This window comes from Pocillopora verrucosa, chromosome 13 (genome assembly GCF_036669915.1).
Source record: "Pocillopora verrucosa isolate sample1 chromosome 13, ASM3666991v2, whole genome shotgun sequence".
Taxonomy (NCBI): Eukaryota; Metazoa; Cnidaria; class Anthozoa; order Scleractinia; family Pocilloporidae; genus Pocillopora; species Pocillopora verrucosa.
In genome coordinates, this window is record NC_089324.1 from 13,626,239 (window position 1) to 13,645,899 (window position 19,661).

Genomic DNA, 19,661 nt, shown 5'->3' on the forward strand with positions numbered 1-19,661 from the left:
CAACATCTCTAATAATTGATTATACAACAATCACACATTCAGGCCTTATGAAATCTGCATCAACTGAATTTGCAACCATGAAGACTATAAGGCATGCAAAGATCAAAAGCCGAATTATAGATCAGAACAAAAAGACTCTTTTTGAAGAAGAGATTGGTGCAATAAATTGAGCTAAAACGTTTTGTAGTGCATTTAATCTCAATTATCTTTAACCATCCATGTTAATTCCTTCATTATATATCATTTCCTTCTGTATTTTTTTCTATCTCAATGGGCTTATGTAAGGTTAACCCTTTAACTTCCAACATCTCATTGGTTCTTCTCCTTACAGTCCCCTTACAATTCTTATGATGTTCATTTGGAGAATTTGTTATTGGATCAACTAATGAATATTTTTCTTTATTCTCGTTACTTGTCTGCTTGGAATTGTATTGATGTTGTAAGGAGAAATTCTGTCTTCATCACTAGTGGGAGTTATAGGGTTAATGAAGTCTGTACTTGAGTTAAGCAACCCACTCACCTCATCACACTTATCCTTTTTCCGCAGCACAAGGAACAAGGGATATTTCTACTCCCCCCTGGATGGGATGCTAGTCCATCACAAAGTTACCCCACCAACCTCCCCCCCACCCCCCTGTATTTCATTATGCCCTAGGGGTTCATCTACAGCACAACTTATAAAAATACTCAGTTATACTACACACAAAAATGTGTAATAAGTCTAACAAGATGTATGTACTCCTGAATGAAGAGAGGCATAGTGAGAGTAAGGCATTTTGCCCATGAACACAACACATTGACCCTGACAGGCCCTGAACACAGAGCTCTCTAACCAGAGTCCAAGGCACTAACTATTACATCACTCAAAGATGCTCAAAACGTCATTTCTTAAGTGATCAAAACTTTCTGGTGAAGTGAGTCATCCTTGTGAAAAGGCTTCAGTGGTTCAAACCTAGTCTGCATGGTTCAGGCTAATTCCTGAGAGACATAATAACACTTACTGCAATTGACCTCGTCGGTCCAATCCCTGCAATCATCCTGCTCATCACAAACCCAACTTGCATCAATGCATCGGCCATTTCCACACCTGAAGTTTCCAGCTTCACAAGGTGGACCTACAATAAATAGAAATGGCTTAATTTAGGAGATGCAGATAAGAATATACATGTATCATTCACAATAGCTTAAAAAGCATCCTTGCTACCACAGGAGTCCTGAGAGTACTCTTACTAAAAATATATAGTCCCCTTCAGCACTCTGAAAAAAAACATTATTTACTCTAAGAAATAACCACATTCAAAGTACAAGAAACAAGGATAAGAATTACGCACTTTAAAAATTACTATGAAAGCTAAAGTTTCATTTATGATAACAAAACCATCTCCTGACTCCTTAATAGAGGTGAAAATTACAGTAATTAAGGGGAAACAGGTGCAGGACTTTAATTTTCGACAACTGACAACTTAATACAGTGTGACCACTTAATACAGGTTCTGCTGTAATTCTCAAGAAAGACTTTGTTCACTGTGCCTCATGCTTTGGTTTGGCCACCATAACCCTTTACACCCTGACATCAATATGCATATTCTCTGTACTTTTGTCTTAACATTTCCTAAGGTGCTGGCAAGGAGAATTAGTTTAATAATCGAGAGAGTCTTAAGTTGGTGATCACTTCCTTTACTCTCCTGACCTTAATGTGTGATTCAGGGGTGATATTGTAAGGAGAATTTAGATCCTAGTCACTCTTAGGGGTCAAAGGGGTAAAGCTTTCATCACACAAGAAAAAAAGATATGTAGAAATCATTGTTGGATAAAAAAATATAAAAAAAACGTAGTTTCTCCCAACAGGAGGCACAACAGCCCAGTGGTAGGTGGATACTTTTGACCTTACCTGGTTCACAGCCATGTTCATCTGACATGTCCCCACAGTCATAATCCCTATCACATCTCCACTCCATAGCAATACACTCCTTTCCATTAGCACAGCTGAAGTCATGGCTGGCACAGGTATGATTTGCTGTAAGATTGTTCATATATATTAATTTTTGTCTAAAAAAATAGTTTGTCAGTGCCATGTACACAGCAGTGAATGTTTAGAAAAGCTAATATCCATTTGTTCCAGTACCTCACTTCAGGGGAATAAAAACTGATGAACACTAGGGCACAGAAGCAGATACTCAAAAAGGAGTACCACAACTCTAGCGTACCAGCTACAACATGCAGAAACAGTGCCGTCAATATGACCCAGCACCCACCCTAGCTCTGGCTCATATTCAGTTGTAATCACTGGGTATACTTTGGATGCTTTCAAGCAAACTCACAAAGTGAGTCCTAAAACACCTCAAGATCTTCTAGAGTTCTTTCAGTCAACTTTTACTTTTATAAACAAATTTTGATAAAAATGATTAATATTGTCTTATCATATATTTATGCATACATTTCATACATTTCCAGCAGATAAAACAATTAATTAGTTGAAACAATCGTTATTACAGAGACGAATATTTAACGATCATCTACAGAAGTAACACCAAAAACTATGTTTGAAGCCAGTTTATTCTGAATGGAAGTAATGGATAAGAGGAAAATTGTTTTTTAGATTTTTCTCCACTAAGCAGGTGCTTTACCAAGGTAGGCACCTCCTTCAAATCTTATTGAAAACACTATGAAAAGAACAATGTGAAAAAGATTTCCGCTCCTGCATGGGTCTTGTCAGCCACAAGTGACACTGTTTCATCAATTCAGATGTCCAATACAGCTAAAATGTATCACTCATGGTCAAGCCTACCTGACAGGAGCCTCATAATTATTAATAACTGTAATATCTACTTATAGTGATAAAAATCATATCAGTTGTGTAATTTTATGCACTGGCACATGGTAATTATGATGAATAACCCACCACAATCCACTTCATCACTGCCATCGTCACACTCTTCCTTGCCGTCACACTGCCAGCGTGTAGGTATACAGCGCAATTTATCGGCACATTGGAATTGGGAACTGGAACATGTTGTTGCTTCCGCTATTGGAACAAATATTATCACATTAACCCTTTAAACCCAAGAGTGACTGGCATCTAATTTCTCCCAACAATATGAATCCTGAATTACACACTCAGGTAATGAGAATACATAAAATGGTCACCAGGGTAGGAATCTTTTGATTGGCAAACAAATTCTCCCTGTCAGCACCTTTGGAAATGTATAAAGAACAATGTGGAGATTATGCATACTGGTCTTAGGGTGTAAAGGGTTGAAAGCTTGTGAATATGTGTAAAATAATCAACAAAAATTTAAAACACTTCACAGATGCTTACAAAGCCAGTTTTGAAAAGCATAACAGATGTAAGTTTCTAAAGAAACTATGGTGCTGCATCAGTGAGGGAAATTACAAGATAATTTGGCTTTATTAACTGAGTTATTAATATAATATACTGTAAATTGGAGACAGTATTGAGATTCTGAAGCTGATGCTTCTTGCATGAATCTCATTTCCTGGCCTGAGTCTCTTGTTGCAAGCAAAGGGCCTTCACTGAGACACTGCATCATTTACCAACCCCACTTAAAAGATCGGCCCAATTTCTTAGCAACCACCCTGTCTCTGGTGAAAATTTAAGATTTAAGGTTGCCAAATTGTCACTTTGAAAAAAGTTGTGCTTGGAACACTACCTTAACTTTTCTTGTGAGGCCTGTATATTTCCACAGAAACCAATTCATATACACTCATTCTAGAAATATCAAACTCACAACAATCCTTTTCATCTTCACCATCCTGACAGTCAATATCATCATCACACTGCCATGTTTTAGGGATACACCTGTTATTGCATGCAAACTGCAGTGGTGAACAAGTCCTTCCACCTGGAAAATAACCACATAAAAAAGTTTGAAACGCAGGTACTACTTTGTGTCACCTTACAATAAATACTTGAACACCCAAGATCTAATTGATGATTCTCTCCTCCAGCTATTATACATTTCCTTGTAACTTAATTACAAGAATTTGGTTTTTGATCTAGATAACAACTTATATGTGATAAGTAAGAGTATTCTTATCACCTGTTTGCTTGATGATGTGTGGATGGCACAGGGAGAAGTTACAAGTATATCACATCTGGGGGTTAAATGCTCAACAGACAATCAAGGATGCCAGGCAATATTCTAAAATTATGTTCTGTGTGTACATTGATTGAAAGCTACATACCTGATTTTGTTTGGGCACAAAGCTATTTATTTGGTCATATAATAATTATTGCATGATAGCTTTTACACAGGTTTCAAAAAATTGCATGCATATTTCAAAAAATGCACCCACCAACCTGGCAAGAGACAAATCTTTTCTTAAGGTGTGGAGCTATTGTAAAATTCAGGAAAAAAATTTGAAGACTCTTTGATTTGATTCTGACAGGTCATTTGTTACCTCACCAATAACAATAAAGCTTAGAACACGCAAGAGTACCTCAAAACCACAAACTGATTACCACTGCTAATTGCAGTTCAGCTTTTCTTATGCCTGATTGGCTTTTTCATTGGGACACATACATACACTTAAAAAATCACATAAATATTTATCAGTGTAACCAATAAGTGCTAGTCTGCAGGTAAAAACCAGCTTCCTCAAATTCTGAGGTGCCTACATTCTGAAAGATATTGTGTGTAATGGAAAAAGATCAAAGATGGAAGCACAGGGTACTGATTTCTCAATTTGTGTTTTTGTTTATTACTCCATCTCTTGCAAATACTGAGTACCACTAGTTCTTTCCTTGTGAAGGTTGTCACAATGACTTAGGCTGAAATCTATGATAAATATTAAGTTGTGCATGGATAGTATAAACAGAGACCCTGGAAAGCAGCCAGAATTATCAGTCATCTACTCAACACAGCTAGCCATCTATTTCCTGACTTATTAAGAATTTATTATCAAATTATCCCAGTAACACAGTAAAGAAAAAAAAAAAGGAAAAAGAAAAGTGGATTATATACAAAAATGTAAACAACTAACCACAATTTTCTTCATCACTACCATCAGAGCAGTCCGGAAAGTCATCACACTCCCATGACTTATCAATGCAGCTTAATCCATCTTTACAGGGGAACTGTGAAGGATGACAGCCCTTTCCTGAGACAAAATGAAAAATATATCATAATGTTGAACTGTAAGTTCATTATACACTTCACCTGTACAACTAGTAGTGCAATTTGGTGTTAATAAACACAAGTAAATTTTTCAAAGACAACAAAATTGCACAAGCCTGTTGTAGTCTTTGAAATATTTTTATGTGCTTTTTAACACCAAATTGCACAAGAAAGTGTTACATGAAAAATGCACCATTTTCAGCCAATCAGACGCACATGACTTTTTTAATGTATATCATTGGGGTAGGTTAAGTCTGCACTTGAGCCATGTGACTCAACCACCTGGATCAACTGCCTATCGTGGTTTCCATAGCATGAAGTATTACCACCCCTCCTGGATGGGATGACAGCTTGGGGCATCACAAGGTTACCCCTAGCATTTTATCAGCTTCCTTGACAATCTACCAGTACCCATTTATACTCCTGGGTGGGGAAGGCATTGTAAAGTAATGTATTTTTGAAAAGAACTCAACACATGGGCCCAGCCAGGTCTTAAAGAGGAGGGCATTGAGGTCTAAAAGTACTAACAAATTTGATCAAAACCAATAAATTTTCACATCCCAGTAATCAAAAAAATCACAATGACCCTCTCCTTGAACCCAGACCTCTGACAACCCAGAGATCACTGCATAAAACCTCTAGGACTCTGCATCTCCTTCTTCAACTGAGTGGAGCTAACAGGTTTCCGTTAGTGTCAAGTAAATCTTATCAGAGTCAAAAGGATGCACCCTGATTATGATTAATAAATCTAAAAGGGATCAAGACAAAAAAAATCCAGTAATAGAACTATACCTTTTGATAAAATGCAAACTTTGAGGTTTTAAGCTAATTTGGCAATTTTATTTCATGTTGCCATCAATAGCATTGTAATGGGCAAGTCAAAGAAGAACTTGAACAAATGCTTTTATCTTTTACACCCAAACATCAATATACATATTCACCATACTGTTCTCTATACATCTCCTTAGGTACTGACAAGGAGAATTTGTTTATCAATCAAAGCTTCTTCACTTGGCAATCTAATCATTTCGTAGGTCGACAATTATTTCCTTTACTCGAGTCATCTTAATTAATTACTCAGGAGTATTATTGCTATAGGGGAAAATTAGATGCTAGTCACACTTAGGGTTCCAAGGATTAAATTACCCACACCACTATCACAAGTCAGCAACAGCCTTTTGAATCTTAAAAAACATCACACCTGTTTTCTAAGAGCTCTGGACCCAGCTGTTCGAAGGTTGATCAGTGCTGACCCAAGGTTAAATTTTAATCTGGATTTCTTTATTCCTTTATTCAAATGCCTTTTTGGGATAGTTTCTGGTGTTCTTTTTAGAGCATCAAATAATCATATTCTAGACAAAAAGAATTTGACTGAATTTTCTTTTAAAGCTATCAGATCTGAAATCAGCTTTCACACTAACCCTTGGTTATCTTAACCTAGCTTCGAACAACCTGGCCCTGAATGATTGACAGAGGCAACAACCAAATAATGAACGAACAAACAACTCACTCACTGCATGATGCTTATCAGTTTGTTGATAAAAAAGGTAAAGGAAGAAATAAATCCTTTTACCCTTTTACTCCCAAGATCAAATTATTGATTCTCCCCTCAAGCTGTTACACATTTCCTTGTAAAATGGTAACGAGAATTTGGTGTTCGATCATGATAACAACTTCTACCTGATAAGTTTGAATATTCTCATTACCTATTTGCTAGATAATGTAAGGATATTATAGGGAGAAGTTTCATGTTGATCACTTCTGGTAGTCAAAGGGTTAGGAGGAAGAGAAAGAGGGAGAGACTCAAAGAGAATATAATTCATACTGGTAGATCACATCTTTGTGAGTTTAGAACCAAAGAAAATTTGAAACCAATGGTTAGCCATAAAGAAAGCTTTTACCTCACAGAGAAGGAGTGCTTTAGAAAGAGATATGTACACACATTCATTTATTAACATATAAATACCCAAGGTTGTACAGAAACCAGAAAACTGAGAAGTTCTTATTCACCTAAATAAAAATTTGTCAAAACTGCCAACAACTTAGGCAAAAAATATAAGAATGTTGCCCTTGCAATGTGCAAACTTTCTTAAAATAACACTTGGCAATATATTTAATAGTAACATACCTCCATATAATAATAATAATGGCAGCAAAAGAGATAATATGATTTTAAAAACAAAACAAAGCAAACATGCTGTTGGATGACATGAAATCAAGATATAATTTTACAAAAAAACCCTTACACATATTTATGAGATTTTCAACTAGAAATGATGATAAAAAACTAGAATTTTGTCACACATATTTTAAACAGACTTGTATATAAAAAAATAGGACACAGATAGGTCAATATCATTTGTCAATATACATGCCACATACACAATACAAATTCTTAATTTCCGCAGCTGTCAAATTCACAATTATTTTCAAACAAGTAAGCATGATTTACAATCTAAACCTTTTTAAGGCTGAATCAACTGTTTGCAAATAAAGGTATTTTGCAAGATTTAACAAATGAAAGAAAATATCCACAACAAATGTCTACTGTTTAAAGTTTTCTTGAGTTTAAAAACTTTTTTTTATGTTGTTAGAATACTTGAGTTAACAAACTATTTACATGTTGTTGTTAAAATATTGATATGTAATGATATTTTTAAGAGTGAAAAGTCCCAGCTACCAAATCTAAACTTCTTACAATTTTAGTAAGCTTTAAAAGCCAAGGACCAATAATTTTTGAGGAATAAATATCTATGGTCCCTTCAGGGTTTACAATGAATCCCTTTAAATTTTCCATGCCACTTAATTTAAATACTTTGAAAGAAACTGACTTCCACAAAATATGTTCGTTTAACAGGGATAAAAAAAAAAGACTGAGTGGCAAATGTGTCCCGCATGCCTTTTTTTTTAAACTGTCCATGAAAATATTATTTGCGCATTTAAATAATATTTTTTTGACATAAAAATTCACGTGAAAGTCAAGTTGTCAATTTCGTCACCTGTTATTAAAACTTACGCATATTGTTTATTCGTTAGAATTTTCCCGTATATTTAAGGTATTTTAGCTTCAGTATACACAAAAACTTTGTAAATGATTCATTTTCATAAGCGTTTGTTAAAAACTAATTCGCACTTTCCAAACCTAAACAATAGCTCGAGGGCTTCCTTTGCTGGCTCATTAATATGTTTTGATCGATATCTTGAACACGTGTTTTGAGCTTTGCGAGGTTTTTGTAAAAGTACTAAACGAATGGAAGGGATTAGTCAAGTCAAGTTAAGCTCTCTTGCCTTGATTGATGGTGGAAATTCGAAGAAACACAACCCAGATGTGACAACTAAGGTTGTGACCTTTCGTAAGCTCCACCATGAGATTGATTAGTCGTTTTGAACACTCACACGACATATCGTAATACTATGCACAAACTCTTTGCTTCATGAACATACAAAATATTGCTTGGGATACCAAGAAGGAGACATGTAACGTCAAAATAGCGGCGTTCAGAGGATTAAAACGGGAAAAAACGGGATGAAACTGCAAAAGTTAACTGCGTTTGTATTTCAGTCAGTGCTAATGGACTTATGACTTACCGTACGCGAGTTGTACACAGCAAAGATAAGTCCACAAAACTACCACAAGTATTGCATACTGAGCAAATCGCGCAAAATCCATAGCTTCCAATTCTTGTGCTGTTCACTTTCATGGGTTACGACGGCATTGTATAGGAAAATGAAGAGAAGATGAGTAGTCAAACCGCTAGGCTTCGCCGAAGCCAGAAGCCGTGAACTTCAAGTCGCACCACAGTACAACCACTTTAAGGCACGCGGGCTTTTAAGTATGCAAATATTCTACAGTGAGTGATGCCTTGCTACTTATCACTATTAAATCTTTACAAATATAGACATCGGAATTTTCTAACTTCTGATTTTAGCTCAGCAAGTAGACAAGCATTTACAAAACTGTTATGACTGTGAAGTTGATCAACATCACACCGGGAATCACGCGGGACTCTGGTAAATCTGGCTTCCATGTGCAGTAATTTCCATGTTTCAGTAGTGTCGGGTTTAATTCCGGCACCGTAAAAAAGAAAAATTCAAGTCCCGTGACTGAGATCGAATGAAAGTAAGATTTTGCAAGCGAACGAAGTGATTTTCGGTCACGGGACGTCAAGCGTGCATTTCACGTTTTCTAGTTAAATGTTCTTTGACCACAATCTAAGCATCCACCCTTGTGGTTTTACTAAAAGTTTTGGAACAGTGCTATCGCTCTCTAAGGTCGAGAGCAGTAATTGTATATAAATGACTACAGGCAAAGGTTTGCACTTTAGATCATGTTAGCTCTAAAGTTCAACTGAATAGTGAGAATAGTTCTGGCTCACGTTTACTCACCGGCAAGAACATAATTTTAGAGCATTCGAATGGCCTTGCATGCCTGACGAATTCATTGATATTCGTCCCATGTCAGAGATCGGTGCCCCTAAGGATTCTCGCATCGTACGAGGCTAAGTAGTGTGTTCAGATCGATAGCCCTTGATAAAACTTCGCCCATCAATGCACAGTGTTAACCTTGGGTTAATGATTAATGATGAAGTTCTGATGTAGCGACGAGCGGAGAAATCGTTTAAACTTTAAAAGTTTGTCAGCGACATCTAAAATGAGCTATGCTTAATTCAGAACAAAAAAAGACAAAAGTAAACCGATGATAATATTTAGTGATATATTTCTATTATTTAGAATTAATAATATCTGAAGCATTCCTCTTTGAAGAGGGTTTTTCTCTAATTTTTCCAATGAGATTGTCAGAATTTTTTGCAAATGTTTTACACCACAAATATGCCTGAGGACTGGAATATTGTCTATCATATCTAATCAGAGCACTCGCGTTTTTTGCTATCTTTATGGCGATCAATGAACTAATCCAGTTCTAAGATTGTGAATTTAGTGAATTCCACAATCAATACGAGCTGGTTAGAAAACCATTTGAAATTGAACTTCACCCTCTTTGGATGGCTTCGACCAAATGCCACGCCTTATTTCAAAGGCTCGACCGAGTTTTCGCTCAGTCACGCCCTTGCCCTCGCTCATCAAAGACATAGAATATAGAGGGAGTGATTGTGAATGCTGATGAGCTCAAACGACCAGGTGGCCCGTTTAGAGGGAGGAATTACATATGACGTTCAAATGCGAGTTTGCACAGGTTACATGGCTAAAAGTTCGGCCCGACTTGTAGCATTCGTTGGAGAAATATCCTGCTCCGAGTTAGGGGAACGAATTCTGGTCATCGGATCGATTACTCCATGTCGGTTGAAAATATCAGCTCGAACGTGAAATTTCATCGAAGTCCCACTCGATGAACAAGAAGAGGAAAGGAACTCAGTTGCATCCCCATCGCCCACACTGAGACTGAAGCCAGTTCATAAGGGACATTCTCGAGGTACATCTTGGTTACAAAAACCAAAGGTAAATCCAGCCAGGGTCAAGGTCCGGAGGATTCATTAAAAACACCCTGCTGGCGCCGATAATATTAAAAAAACAGTCACCGTCCAGTGTCTAAGGAGTCACAATAACTTTCTTTTTTCGATATGTGGCTAACGATTATGTAATAAACAGCTGTGCCGTAAGGCGAAACCGAAACGCTAGAGCCAGCTCGCAGGCTAAACAGACGGCGGTAAAAGTTTATGGCCAGCGGTTGGGCCGGCCTCGATTTTGCTTGGCAACTCTTAGCATTTAGAGCAGGCTTTTGCGGTTTTAACAACTTCGAGCAAATTTTTGCCTATCCGGAGCAATTTTTGAGCTGATGATAGGTTTAGAGAACATATCAAGTACGGAAAAGTCGACTATCTAAAAAACGTGTAGCCGTACCCTCCCCCCACCAAGGTGAAACGGAGGCGAGGCTTCCGTTTTTAGCTAAAATGATGTTCCGCAGGACGTCAAATGATCGTTGTATTGTGTTCCATTAGACTGAAGTACGTAACCTTGAATGTCGCCCATATTTACGAGCAACTCTTAAAGATAAGTTTCCAGCTATTTTTTCTTGACCGATGTTAGCAATTATTGTGAATAACGAAAAATAAAGCCTTTGACGTTGATCTCAAAATATCAAGAAATGTATGTAGCGACTTTAGAAAGTTAAGTAGAAACTTATTGGATTTTCGGAAATTTGTTGGCAACTTTTTTGGCATTCCAATAAGCAACTTTTCAGCATTTTACGAACACAATCGGAACAAGCCTCGCGGCGGTGCAGTAGACCACCGGTTTATATAATTAACCAGCTTTTATTCAAACCTTTGGGGCCCGCTTCTCAAAAGTCCCGTTAACTTAACGGGCCCAAAGCCATATTTTGAACTCAAAATTTAAAGAATAGATAAACAGGTTCTGGCTCCCTCAGTATTCCATTTTGTTTCTTTAGCTGACAGTTTTATTGCAAAACTTACAAAACTTTTCGAAACCATCCGATCTTGAATGAAAATAGATCAGCTTTACGGGCCCGTTAAATTGCCGGCATCTTCGAGAAACGGGCCCCTGGACCTCGGTGTCCTAATGATAGGCCGTCAAACTAACAAAAACGTGTAATATGGTCATAAGTACTAATCATGACGTCAAATAATGTAAGTATGTAAGTATAGAATGTCCAGACGGCAATTTTATTTTAGTCCCGACTCTGGAGATCTCATACGCTGGGCTAGTTTGTAACAAGTTTCTATGAATCTATAAAACTATATACATTCAAGTCTGATCGATGACATACTTTTTAAATTTTTTTTCCTCATCTAATCAATCTTGTCAGTATGGCTAGTTCACAGTGCTTCCTTCAACGTCATTTACAAATTGGCGTCACATAATGATAACTTTTTATTTGGATCTTTTGCTATAAAATTATATTCCTTATCTATAGTTTTAACCTTTGAGAGCCGATTGTTATGTAGACCTCAAAATATTCCCTTCCATTTGTAATCGAAACTGAGATCACAAGGTGCCGGGGAAGAATCCATTATGATATCTTGTGGTGGTCCATTATTAATTACATGCATGCTTTAATATTTTCTCGCGATTTTAATTGTGTATTCCAGGATTTCTTTTGAGATTTCCCGGCCATTATATATTTAGGAGGTAATGAGATAAATAAATAAAATTGAATATTCATGCAAAATATCGTCAATTTAAAAGGCGAAAATACGTCGGGCACATGACTTTGGTCGATCGCCACGATCAGCATAAAAAACCACACAGGGCGTCTCCGTTTCCGGAGTATGCACGTGCGCTGATGTACGAGTATCAAGCAGCTCTTTTTAAAGGAATTGTTTTGACTATCTATGAGAAGACGCCCATATCTTAGAATAATACCATCTACCATCTACGATGTCACTTTTGAAGGAAACGGAGATTATCTTCTACAAAATGCCGGAATTGTTCCTAAATATTAACAGGGGAATAACACTCTCACAGAAGATGATGGTATTAGCGACACCTAGGCTTAAAAGAATATATGATATCCTATCGGTTCACAACAACAGGAAGTAGACGTAATAGGTACCTTTTGGGATCTTTTATTCAAATTTTGACGCGTACATAGGATAGTCACCTTGATTTAATCTTAAAATCATCGTGAAACGTACATGTATATATCTTTCTATCCGGCTCTGTACAACTACAGGAATGCCAAGTGTAGTGTTCCTTTGTTCTCCATCATACGTTCTGTGAAAGTATTTAAGGGAAAACAGCATGTATGAGTTACCAAACGGATTCATATGGTTAATATTCAGTTCCCGGAAAACGCAAAAAAGCAAAACCATGTGATCAGGTGGGCCACGCGGTGGCTAATTAAATCATGAGATGCCCTAAACATTTCACATTATGGTTCACGTACTGAAAAAGAAAAAAAAAACTTAACACATACTTTCTATTTTGAGTTTCCCAAACAATTCGTAACAGCAGAAGCGATTGAAGGAAATAAAATTTAATCACCCTAATTTCTCTCCTAAAACTGTACTCTTTGTATTTATGAGAACCTGTGAACCGTTTTGCTTGTTTCATCGAAACGCGGACAAAATAGTTGGCCAGCATCAAGCCATATAACCTGACGTTTATCACGGTGGTTAAATTCTTTTTTATCATCTAGAGGTAAATGAACTATGAATGACTTACGCCAGCCAATGTACTGTGGCGCGTGACGTTCCTCATCGCCGGTAGCAAAAATCTACGAGCGTGAACTTTGGTCACTGCCACACACAGCAGACTGTTTTTCCGAGAACAGCATAGCCTCCGACCCAGGCTTCTCACAGCCATGCAGTACCCCACAAGACCGTGAGCGCTTTTCATTCAAAAAAAAATTTGGAATTATCACCGGTCGACTGGTCGAAAAGAACGCGTCCTATACGCTAGTATTTGAGGTCGCGTGCTCTGTATCACCAAGCATGCTTCAGAGATTGTGTTCGAATGACAAACCAAAAGACGAATCCGTTTTAAGACCGTTTGTACTCGAATGCTTAAAAATCCGGAATCGAAAAAAAAAAAAGAAAGAGCTTCTTCTGTGGGTAAAACATAAAAGTTCCTTTAATAGGACGGGTTCAGTCGGATAGCTCCTCACCCTATATCTGATACCGAGAAAAATTAAAATATTCTGATCAGCATATTTTTGTTTATTTGCTGGAATCTATTTCAATTTCTTTCGATCCATTTTTTTTGTCGGAGATTGCTCTTCTCATAGGAATCGCTTGTTTCATTTTTCTTATTTTTTTTTCTTCTTTCTTTCTTTCTTCAATTTTTTTTTGTTTATTTTTTGTGGAAATGTCAGATGATCGGTTGCTCCCATCGATGTAAATGTGTTGGTTGTGGAAATCCTTATGGCAGCTCCCAGGCTGCCAAGCAGGCATACACACATGTAACAACTTCAAGGTACCGACCCAAGCAAAAACTACAAGAGGTCAGAGAGCATCTCCAGTCTTGATTATCTGACGAGTCAAGGTTTAACTCCAGTATCTGGATGGTCTGAGATTGAAAGTCTTACATTAGACTGTCTTGTGAACTTCGCATCTTTGAAGGTTTAAGCATTGAACCTTCAAGAGTGTATGAATACTACTCCAAACCTCATGACATTTCAAAAAAATCTTGGGAGTCCCTTGCAACCAAAGAAAGCTAAGCAAATAGATGGGAAACTCCAAAGCATCAAGAAAGCGGCTGAAGGCTTTGAAGCGCTTTACAAAAAGCAGGTTGAACTGAACTGGTTCTGATTGGACAGACTCTTTTGGATACTGTAAGTACCACCTAATGTTAGCCAAATTGAGTTTTTTTTAAACTAATTGGCAGGGAATCAGCATTAGTAACCATTAGAAATAGGGTTCTACAAGCCAGTCAAATGGAAACTTCAACATCTTCCCCCACCACCCACCATCACCCCCAACATAATCTGGGCAATTGTTTCAGTAGATATAACAAAGTGCATGTGATTGAAATAAACGGGAACTTTTATTATTAATTCAGTAATGTAATTATTTTCTTTGGGTGTTCAGTTTTTTAAATATGACATTGAAATATACTAATACAATATGAAAGAATCATGAACAAAAGAAATTTTATAAACCATCTTACTCCACAATATTACTTTTGTCTCAATTTGTGATTAACAAAAATTTTAATACACCTATGTCAAAAAATTAATTATGTATCCGATTTGCTATGTTATGTACATCTAATGCAGTCAGGAGACAACAAAAATATAATGATTTACCACATGTTCCTTCTTTACCATCCAAGGAATTTAGTTAATTCAGTTATGTAATTATTTTCTTTGGGCATTCATTTTTTGAAATATCACATCAAAATATACTAATTTAATAAATTTAAAAGGAATGCGAACTACATTGATTTTTATATACCATCTTTCTGCAGACAGCAAGACTGTAAAACAAACCCATTTGGCTCAAATTAAAATAAACCATAAAGTTTTTATGTCATCAGCAGTCCACTAAATATTGAGTGCATAATGCAAACCATGTATCTTGTGGTTTGAATTTTTTTGTTCTTTTTTCAATCGGTTTGGAATAAAAAATCAAACTTAATTGAAAAATATTCAACCAAAGATAAATTTGAACCACAACATATATGGAATGTGCATGTTTTTTTTTTCACCGTCAAAAAATGTGTAGAAGTGGTTTCCATAATCATTCCTGACCTGCAGAAATGGCTACAAATAACTACCCATTCAAAATTAACAAAATCTTCTCTCAATCAAACGGCACTTTTTTTCATTTAATCTTTTGGTTGCAAATGTCATGTAAGTCTTGCATTGTTCATCAGGAGTAATTTAAAATCTACCGATGTAGAGTAAATGTGATGGTGATATATATATATATATATGGTCAAGATATGGTCATTTCCTTTCCATGCGGGTCACCATAATAGATTATTATAATAATGACAATTATAATAATTATTATTATCATTATTGTTATATCAAACTCGCCAGCTCTGAGATTCCCTTCATGGTCTCAAGAGTATCTGTGAAAGTTATTGCCATTTGTATGGTTTCTGCTGTTATTGTTGTGGGTGTTGTCCCTGACTCTAAGGCAAGTGCTCTGATTAGCCGGTGATAAAGGACATGCATATTTAAAGCAACACGTAAAGTGTTTTTATATTTCTTTGAACCTGAGGAAATACTTGGACTGGCAACTGCACCCTGGCTGTCATCTTCATTAGGCTTGCTAAACTTAAAGAAAACTTCCTTAGCAGTGGCAGTCAATGTGTACTTCAGTGCTGGGGTTGTGTTATGTTCCACATATATCTTTTCAAGTACATTGCCAAGAGATTTAACAGAAAACTTGTCCAGGGAGTCAGAGTTTTCTGCCATGGCTTCCAGGTCAAGATCTTCTGATCTTCTTTGATAAAAAAAACAGCAACCTCTCTGCCAGCCCATTTTTTGAGGCTACAATTTTTGGCCAAACTGACTCCAGGAACTGCTGAGGGGTGGTGAAAGCAAGGCGGGCTAGTTTAGCTGAAGTTACTCCAGCTCGCTTGTCTTTTGTCCCTTTTAGTACGTATCAAAAATCTCCATCGTAACATTTACACAGGCGTTCCAATGAGAGGCTTGTCTGTGATGTTGATTTCCCCTGATATATTAGTCTTTGTAGGAGAGAGTATGCCTCATCCACACAAAGGATTGGCACTGTGGATGCTGCAATAAAATGTACTGAATTGGTTATATTCTATCATACATTGTGATTAACATATGTTTTCCTGGACAACTGATTGTAAATTAGAGCTGAATTTATTTCTTATACTACCCATAATTTCTACCCACTTACCCTCAATTGCAGAGTGAAAGGCCCAGGGGGACCCCCATACAAAACAGACAGAGGTGTTCACTGTCTTGCTTTGGAGTGTAAATTTCAGATGTTTGGGCTTGCTTAGGGTGTTTCCAGGAAAAATGCCAATATATTAAAGACCCTATGGGGGACACACAAGGAAATGGAAAAAAAATATATTGCATTTTACATATTTACATCTGAGCCAAGTCCACATTGGTCTCCTTTAGGGGTTTAACTCAATATTTTCAGTAAGTAACTCTGTCTGTTTCACATGGGAGCCCCTCACCCTTGCCCCAAGAATGGAGGGCACAAGATCAGTAGTCCTTCTAGAGAATCATTTAATCCTTTACACCGTAGCATTGATGGGAATATTCTCCATACTGTTATTAATACATTATATATGGTGTTGACAGGGGCAATTTGTTTAAAAGTCAAGAGCTTCTTTACTTAGTGATCAATTCCTTTTTTCTCATGATCTTCATGTGATTCAGGAATGATATTGTAAGGAGAAATTAAATGCTAGTCACTCATAGGGGTTAAAGGGTTAAAGAAAATTTCTCAAATTCAGTTGCATAACCAACTGACAAATCTACAATTTTTGCAATGAAAAAATCTGTGAAATCTGTTAATTAAATTATTTATCAGGAATTTTTTTTCCTTCAGTGATACATTAAGTCTTATAATATTAGCTGAAGCTTACTACACTCAAAAGATAATAATCAATGTTAGGAGCTCCTGTCAATGTCTAATAAAAACTAACCTCCTAGGAAATGGTTAAATAGGCAGCTTGATGATGTTTCATCAATCACAATGCTGGTCTGTATTTTCTCCTCGACATGGCCCACGATTGGCTCCACGCATCCTTTCTGGCACACTGGTGTTTTCCCCGTTCCAGAAGGGGCAGTAGCGATCAGATGAAGGTTTGCCTTCTTCTCGTATGAACCAAAAGGCTTCAGTGTTGTCTGACTGAGCAAAGAGCTCGGAGACAACAGAGCTGAACAAAGTAGCATCTTGCTCATGGTGCCATTGCTACAAGCAAACGCCGTCAGCCATTGACAAAGGCGTTGAGGTACAACTTCCTCACTAGAAAGAATAATTTGGCCCAGCTGAGATTCCAGTTCCATGGTAGATGTGACATTACTCTGAGTGTCCATGATATACTGAATATCAAAAAACTAATTATGTAATTTTTGTGAGCAGCTTCTTTGATGGCGGGAAAAGCTAGAATGAACTAACAGGCACCTAGGTCAGCGTTTGTATTTTAGCGATATTTTAACTGATAACGCAACTGGCCCATGTGACCCAACTGACCCAAGTGACCCAACTGGCCAGAGTGATCCAAAAGATCCAAACGGCTAAAATAACCCAAATAATCCAACAATGAACCAATTTTATTATCAAAGCATTCATTATTTATCAAATTATCTAGCTGTCACACTATTATTCAATTGACCGATGTCACGCAAGTTTCGGCACACCAGTCCCTCCTCCTTCTCATTCGCAATAAGCCCTTGAATTAATTGTACAATGTATCTTTTTGACTGTTTTATAACAAAGGTCAACTTTAAAGGCATATGAAAAGGCTATGCCTTTAAAGTTGACCTTTGTTATAAAAAAAGCACTCAACGAATGCGGATACAGGTACACTCTACACTATGAACCACCTACGACTAACAAACGAAAAAACAGACAACGGAACAACATACTCTGGTACAACCCCCCATTCAGCAAAAACGTCAGCACCAATATCGGACACAGTTCCTTGCCCTAGTAGACAAGCACGCCCCGAAAGACCACAAACTTAGAAAAATCTTTAATCGTAACACAATCACGATCAGTTCAGCTGCATGAATAACACCAAACAGATCATCGACAGCCACAACAAACGCATTCTAAATTCATCCAAACACATCAGAGACACCGCAGCTAACACCAAAAGACACCAAAACTTGCAACTGCCAACAGAAGAACACATTTCCACTTAACTGAAACTGCCTCCAATCATCTCTAATCTACCTAGCCGCCGTCACACGTAAGGACAACAACACCACTGAAACATACATCAGACTTTCAGAGAACGACTTCAAGACTAGATACACATCGGCAGAAATATTGGACAAGATGGCGGCCGCGCTTGCGCATTTCGTCTATAATGGCGTCCAAATAATATAAGAAACTGTATGGAAATTTGTAAAAATTTCTAAAATATAACAATCAGGAGCTCATGGTCCCGTCTGCTCTCGATCGAGACATATTCAGTACTGGTTCTGCTATTCATCAAACCTCACAGGGACTCAATAAATAAAAACCACTTACTTTCCGAGCCAGTTCTTTTGTCATTGAACATTGACTTAGGTCGCCATACAGTTCTTCAAAATCCGTCGTTCTCCATCCCAAACACTCGCCTATTACAGGAAAGTGCATCAATAAAGTCAACTGCACTCGATCGCATTGACTGCTACAGAGTTCGAAGCGTCCAAATATCCTGTAAAATTGCCATTTCCTCCCATCGAAAAACTTCCCAACGCGCCAGAATATCCCTTATTTTCCATGTTGAGTAAGTGACGAGACGCCATGTTAAAAACTATGACTGAAATAGTTAAACACGAGCAATGACGATCTTCGAATCGTCGGCCATATTTGTTTATGTTCTTGCAGAGAAATAAATTAGTTCTCAGGTCCCTTTCGGAATAAAAATATGCCAGGCATTGAATGGAAATTCAATAGTCGAAAATTAAATTAAAGCAAATCAAAATTCTGACATCATGTCATCGCTCTGCCTCGAAAAATCCCAAAGATTTATTTGCAGGTCTTCTTTTCTTTTTCTTTTCATCAAATAGAAGATCTGCGATGCTCAAATTATATAAGTCATGGTACGAAACACTCTTTGCTGATTGAGCCATGATCGCCGCCATATTGAATTCTCTTGATATTCTGTTGTTCCGGAGTGCGATATACCGCTGATAATTGTTAGCGGGCTCGAAATGTCCTTGATTTCTGGCGATGAGAAACCACACCGCATCATTCCGACACACAAAACACAGAAACTCTACCGAAAACAGCAAACATACCCTAAAAGAAAATAACATAAACCACTTTATTTCATTGCGCATCCTTTCATCAAGATCACCCTACAACAGCGCAAACAAAAGATGCAACCTCTGCCTCAAAGAAAAATTACTCATCATCTGCAGACCTGAATTATCATCACCCAATAAACATA

The 19,661-nt window shown here is 37.2% G+C and overlaps 2 protein-coding genes across 4 annotated transcripts in view; both read right to left on the reverse strand.

Annotated features, from left to right (window-relative positions):
* The window catches only part of LOC131770060 (low-density lipoprotein receptor-related protein 2), a 57,530-nt gene extending 47,867 nt beyond the window's left edge, over positions 1–9,663 (reverse strand). The window contains exons 1-7 of one of the 2 annotated variants that reach the window (XM_066160749.1): positions 9,525–9,663; positions 8,727–8,832; positions 5,005–5,121; positions 3,750–3,863; positions 2,903–3,025; positions 1,892–2,017; positions 1,002–1,115 (exon numbers count right to left, since the gene is read on the reverse strand). In XM_066160749.1, coding sequence (XP_066016846.1) covers positions 1,002–1,115; positions 1,892–2,017; positions 2,903–3,025; positions 3,750–3,863; positions 5,005–5,121; positions 8,727–8,808 — 676 coding nt within the window. In that variant the 5' untranslated portion in view covers positions 8,809–8,832; positions 9,525–9,663. Of the gene's footprint in view, positions 1–1,001; positions 1,116–1,891; positions 2,018–2,902; positions 3,026–3,749; positions 3,864–5,004; positions 5,122–8,726; positions 9,224–9,524 lie in introns of those variants that run through there. The other variant, XM_059085778.2, reaches the window with a different exon arrangement.
* Positions 9,664–15,218: 5,555 nt separating this feature from the next.
* Positions 15,219–19,075, reverse strand: LOC136277741 (uncharacterized). Of its 2 annotated transcripts, none has more exons than XR_010716022.1 (3): positions 18,755–19,075; positions 17,199–17,521; positions 15,219–16,305 (listed from the first exon to the last, which is right to left on the reverse strand). XR_010716022.1 is itself a non-coding variant. In XM_066160347.1 (3 exons), the coding sequence occupies exons 1-3, from the start codon at positions 18,860–18,862 to the stop codon at positions 16,172–16,174; spliced, it is 642 nt and encodes a 213-aa protein (XP_066016444.1). In that variant the 5' UTR covers positions 18,863–19,075; the 3' UTR covers positions 15,219–16,171. The 2 variants fall into 2 exon arrangements, 1 of the variants encoding a protein (XP_066016444.1); XM_066160347.1 differs by having other exon boundaries at positions 17,199–17,598.
* Positions 19,076–19,661: the final 586 nt, after the last annotated feature.

Coding starts and splice junctions, on each gene's coding strand:
- LOC136277741 (XM_066160347.1), bottom strand. CDS start 18,862: ATGCACTTTCCTGTAATAGGCGAGTGTTTGGGATGGAGAACGACGGAT. Junction 17,599..18,754: donor CAAAAGAACTGGCTCGGAAA/GTAAGTGGTTTT, acceptor TTTGATATTCAG/TATATCATGGACACTCAGAG. Junction 16,306..17,198: donor ATTTAACCATTTCCTAGGAG/GTTAGTTTTTAT, acceptor ATTTTATTGCAG/CATCCACAGTGCCAATCCTT.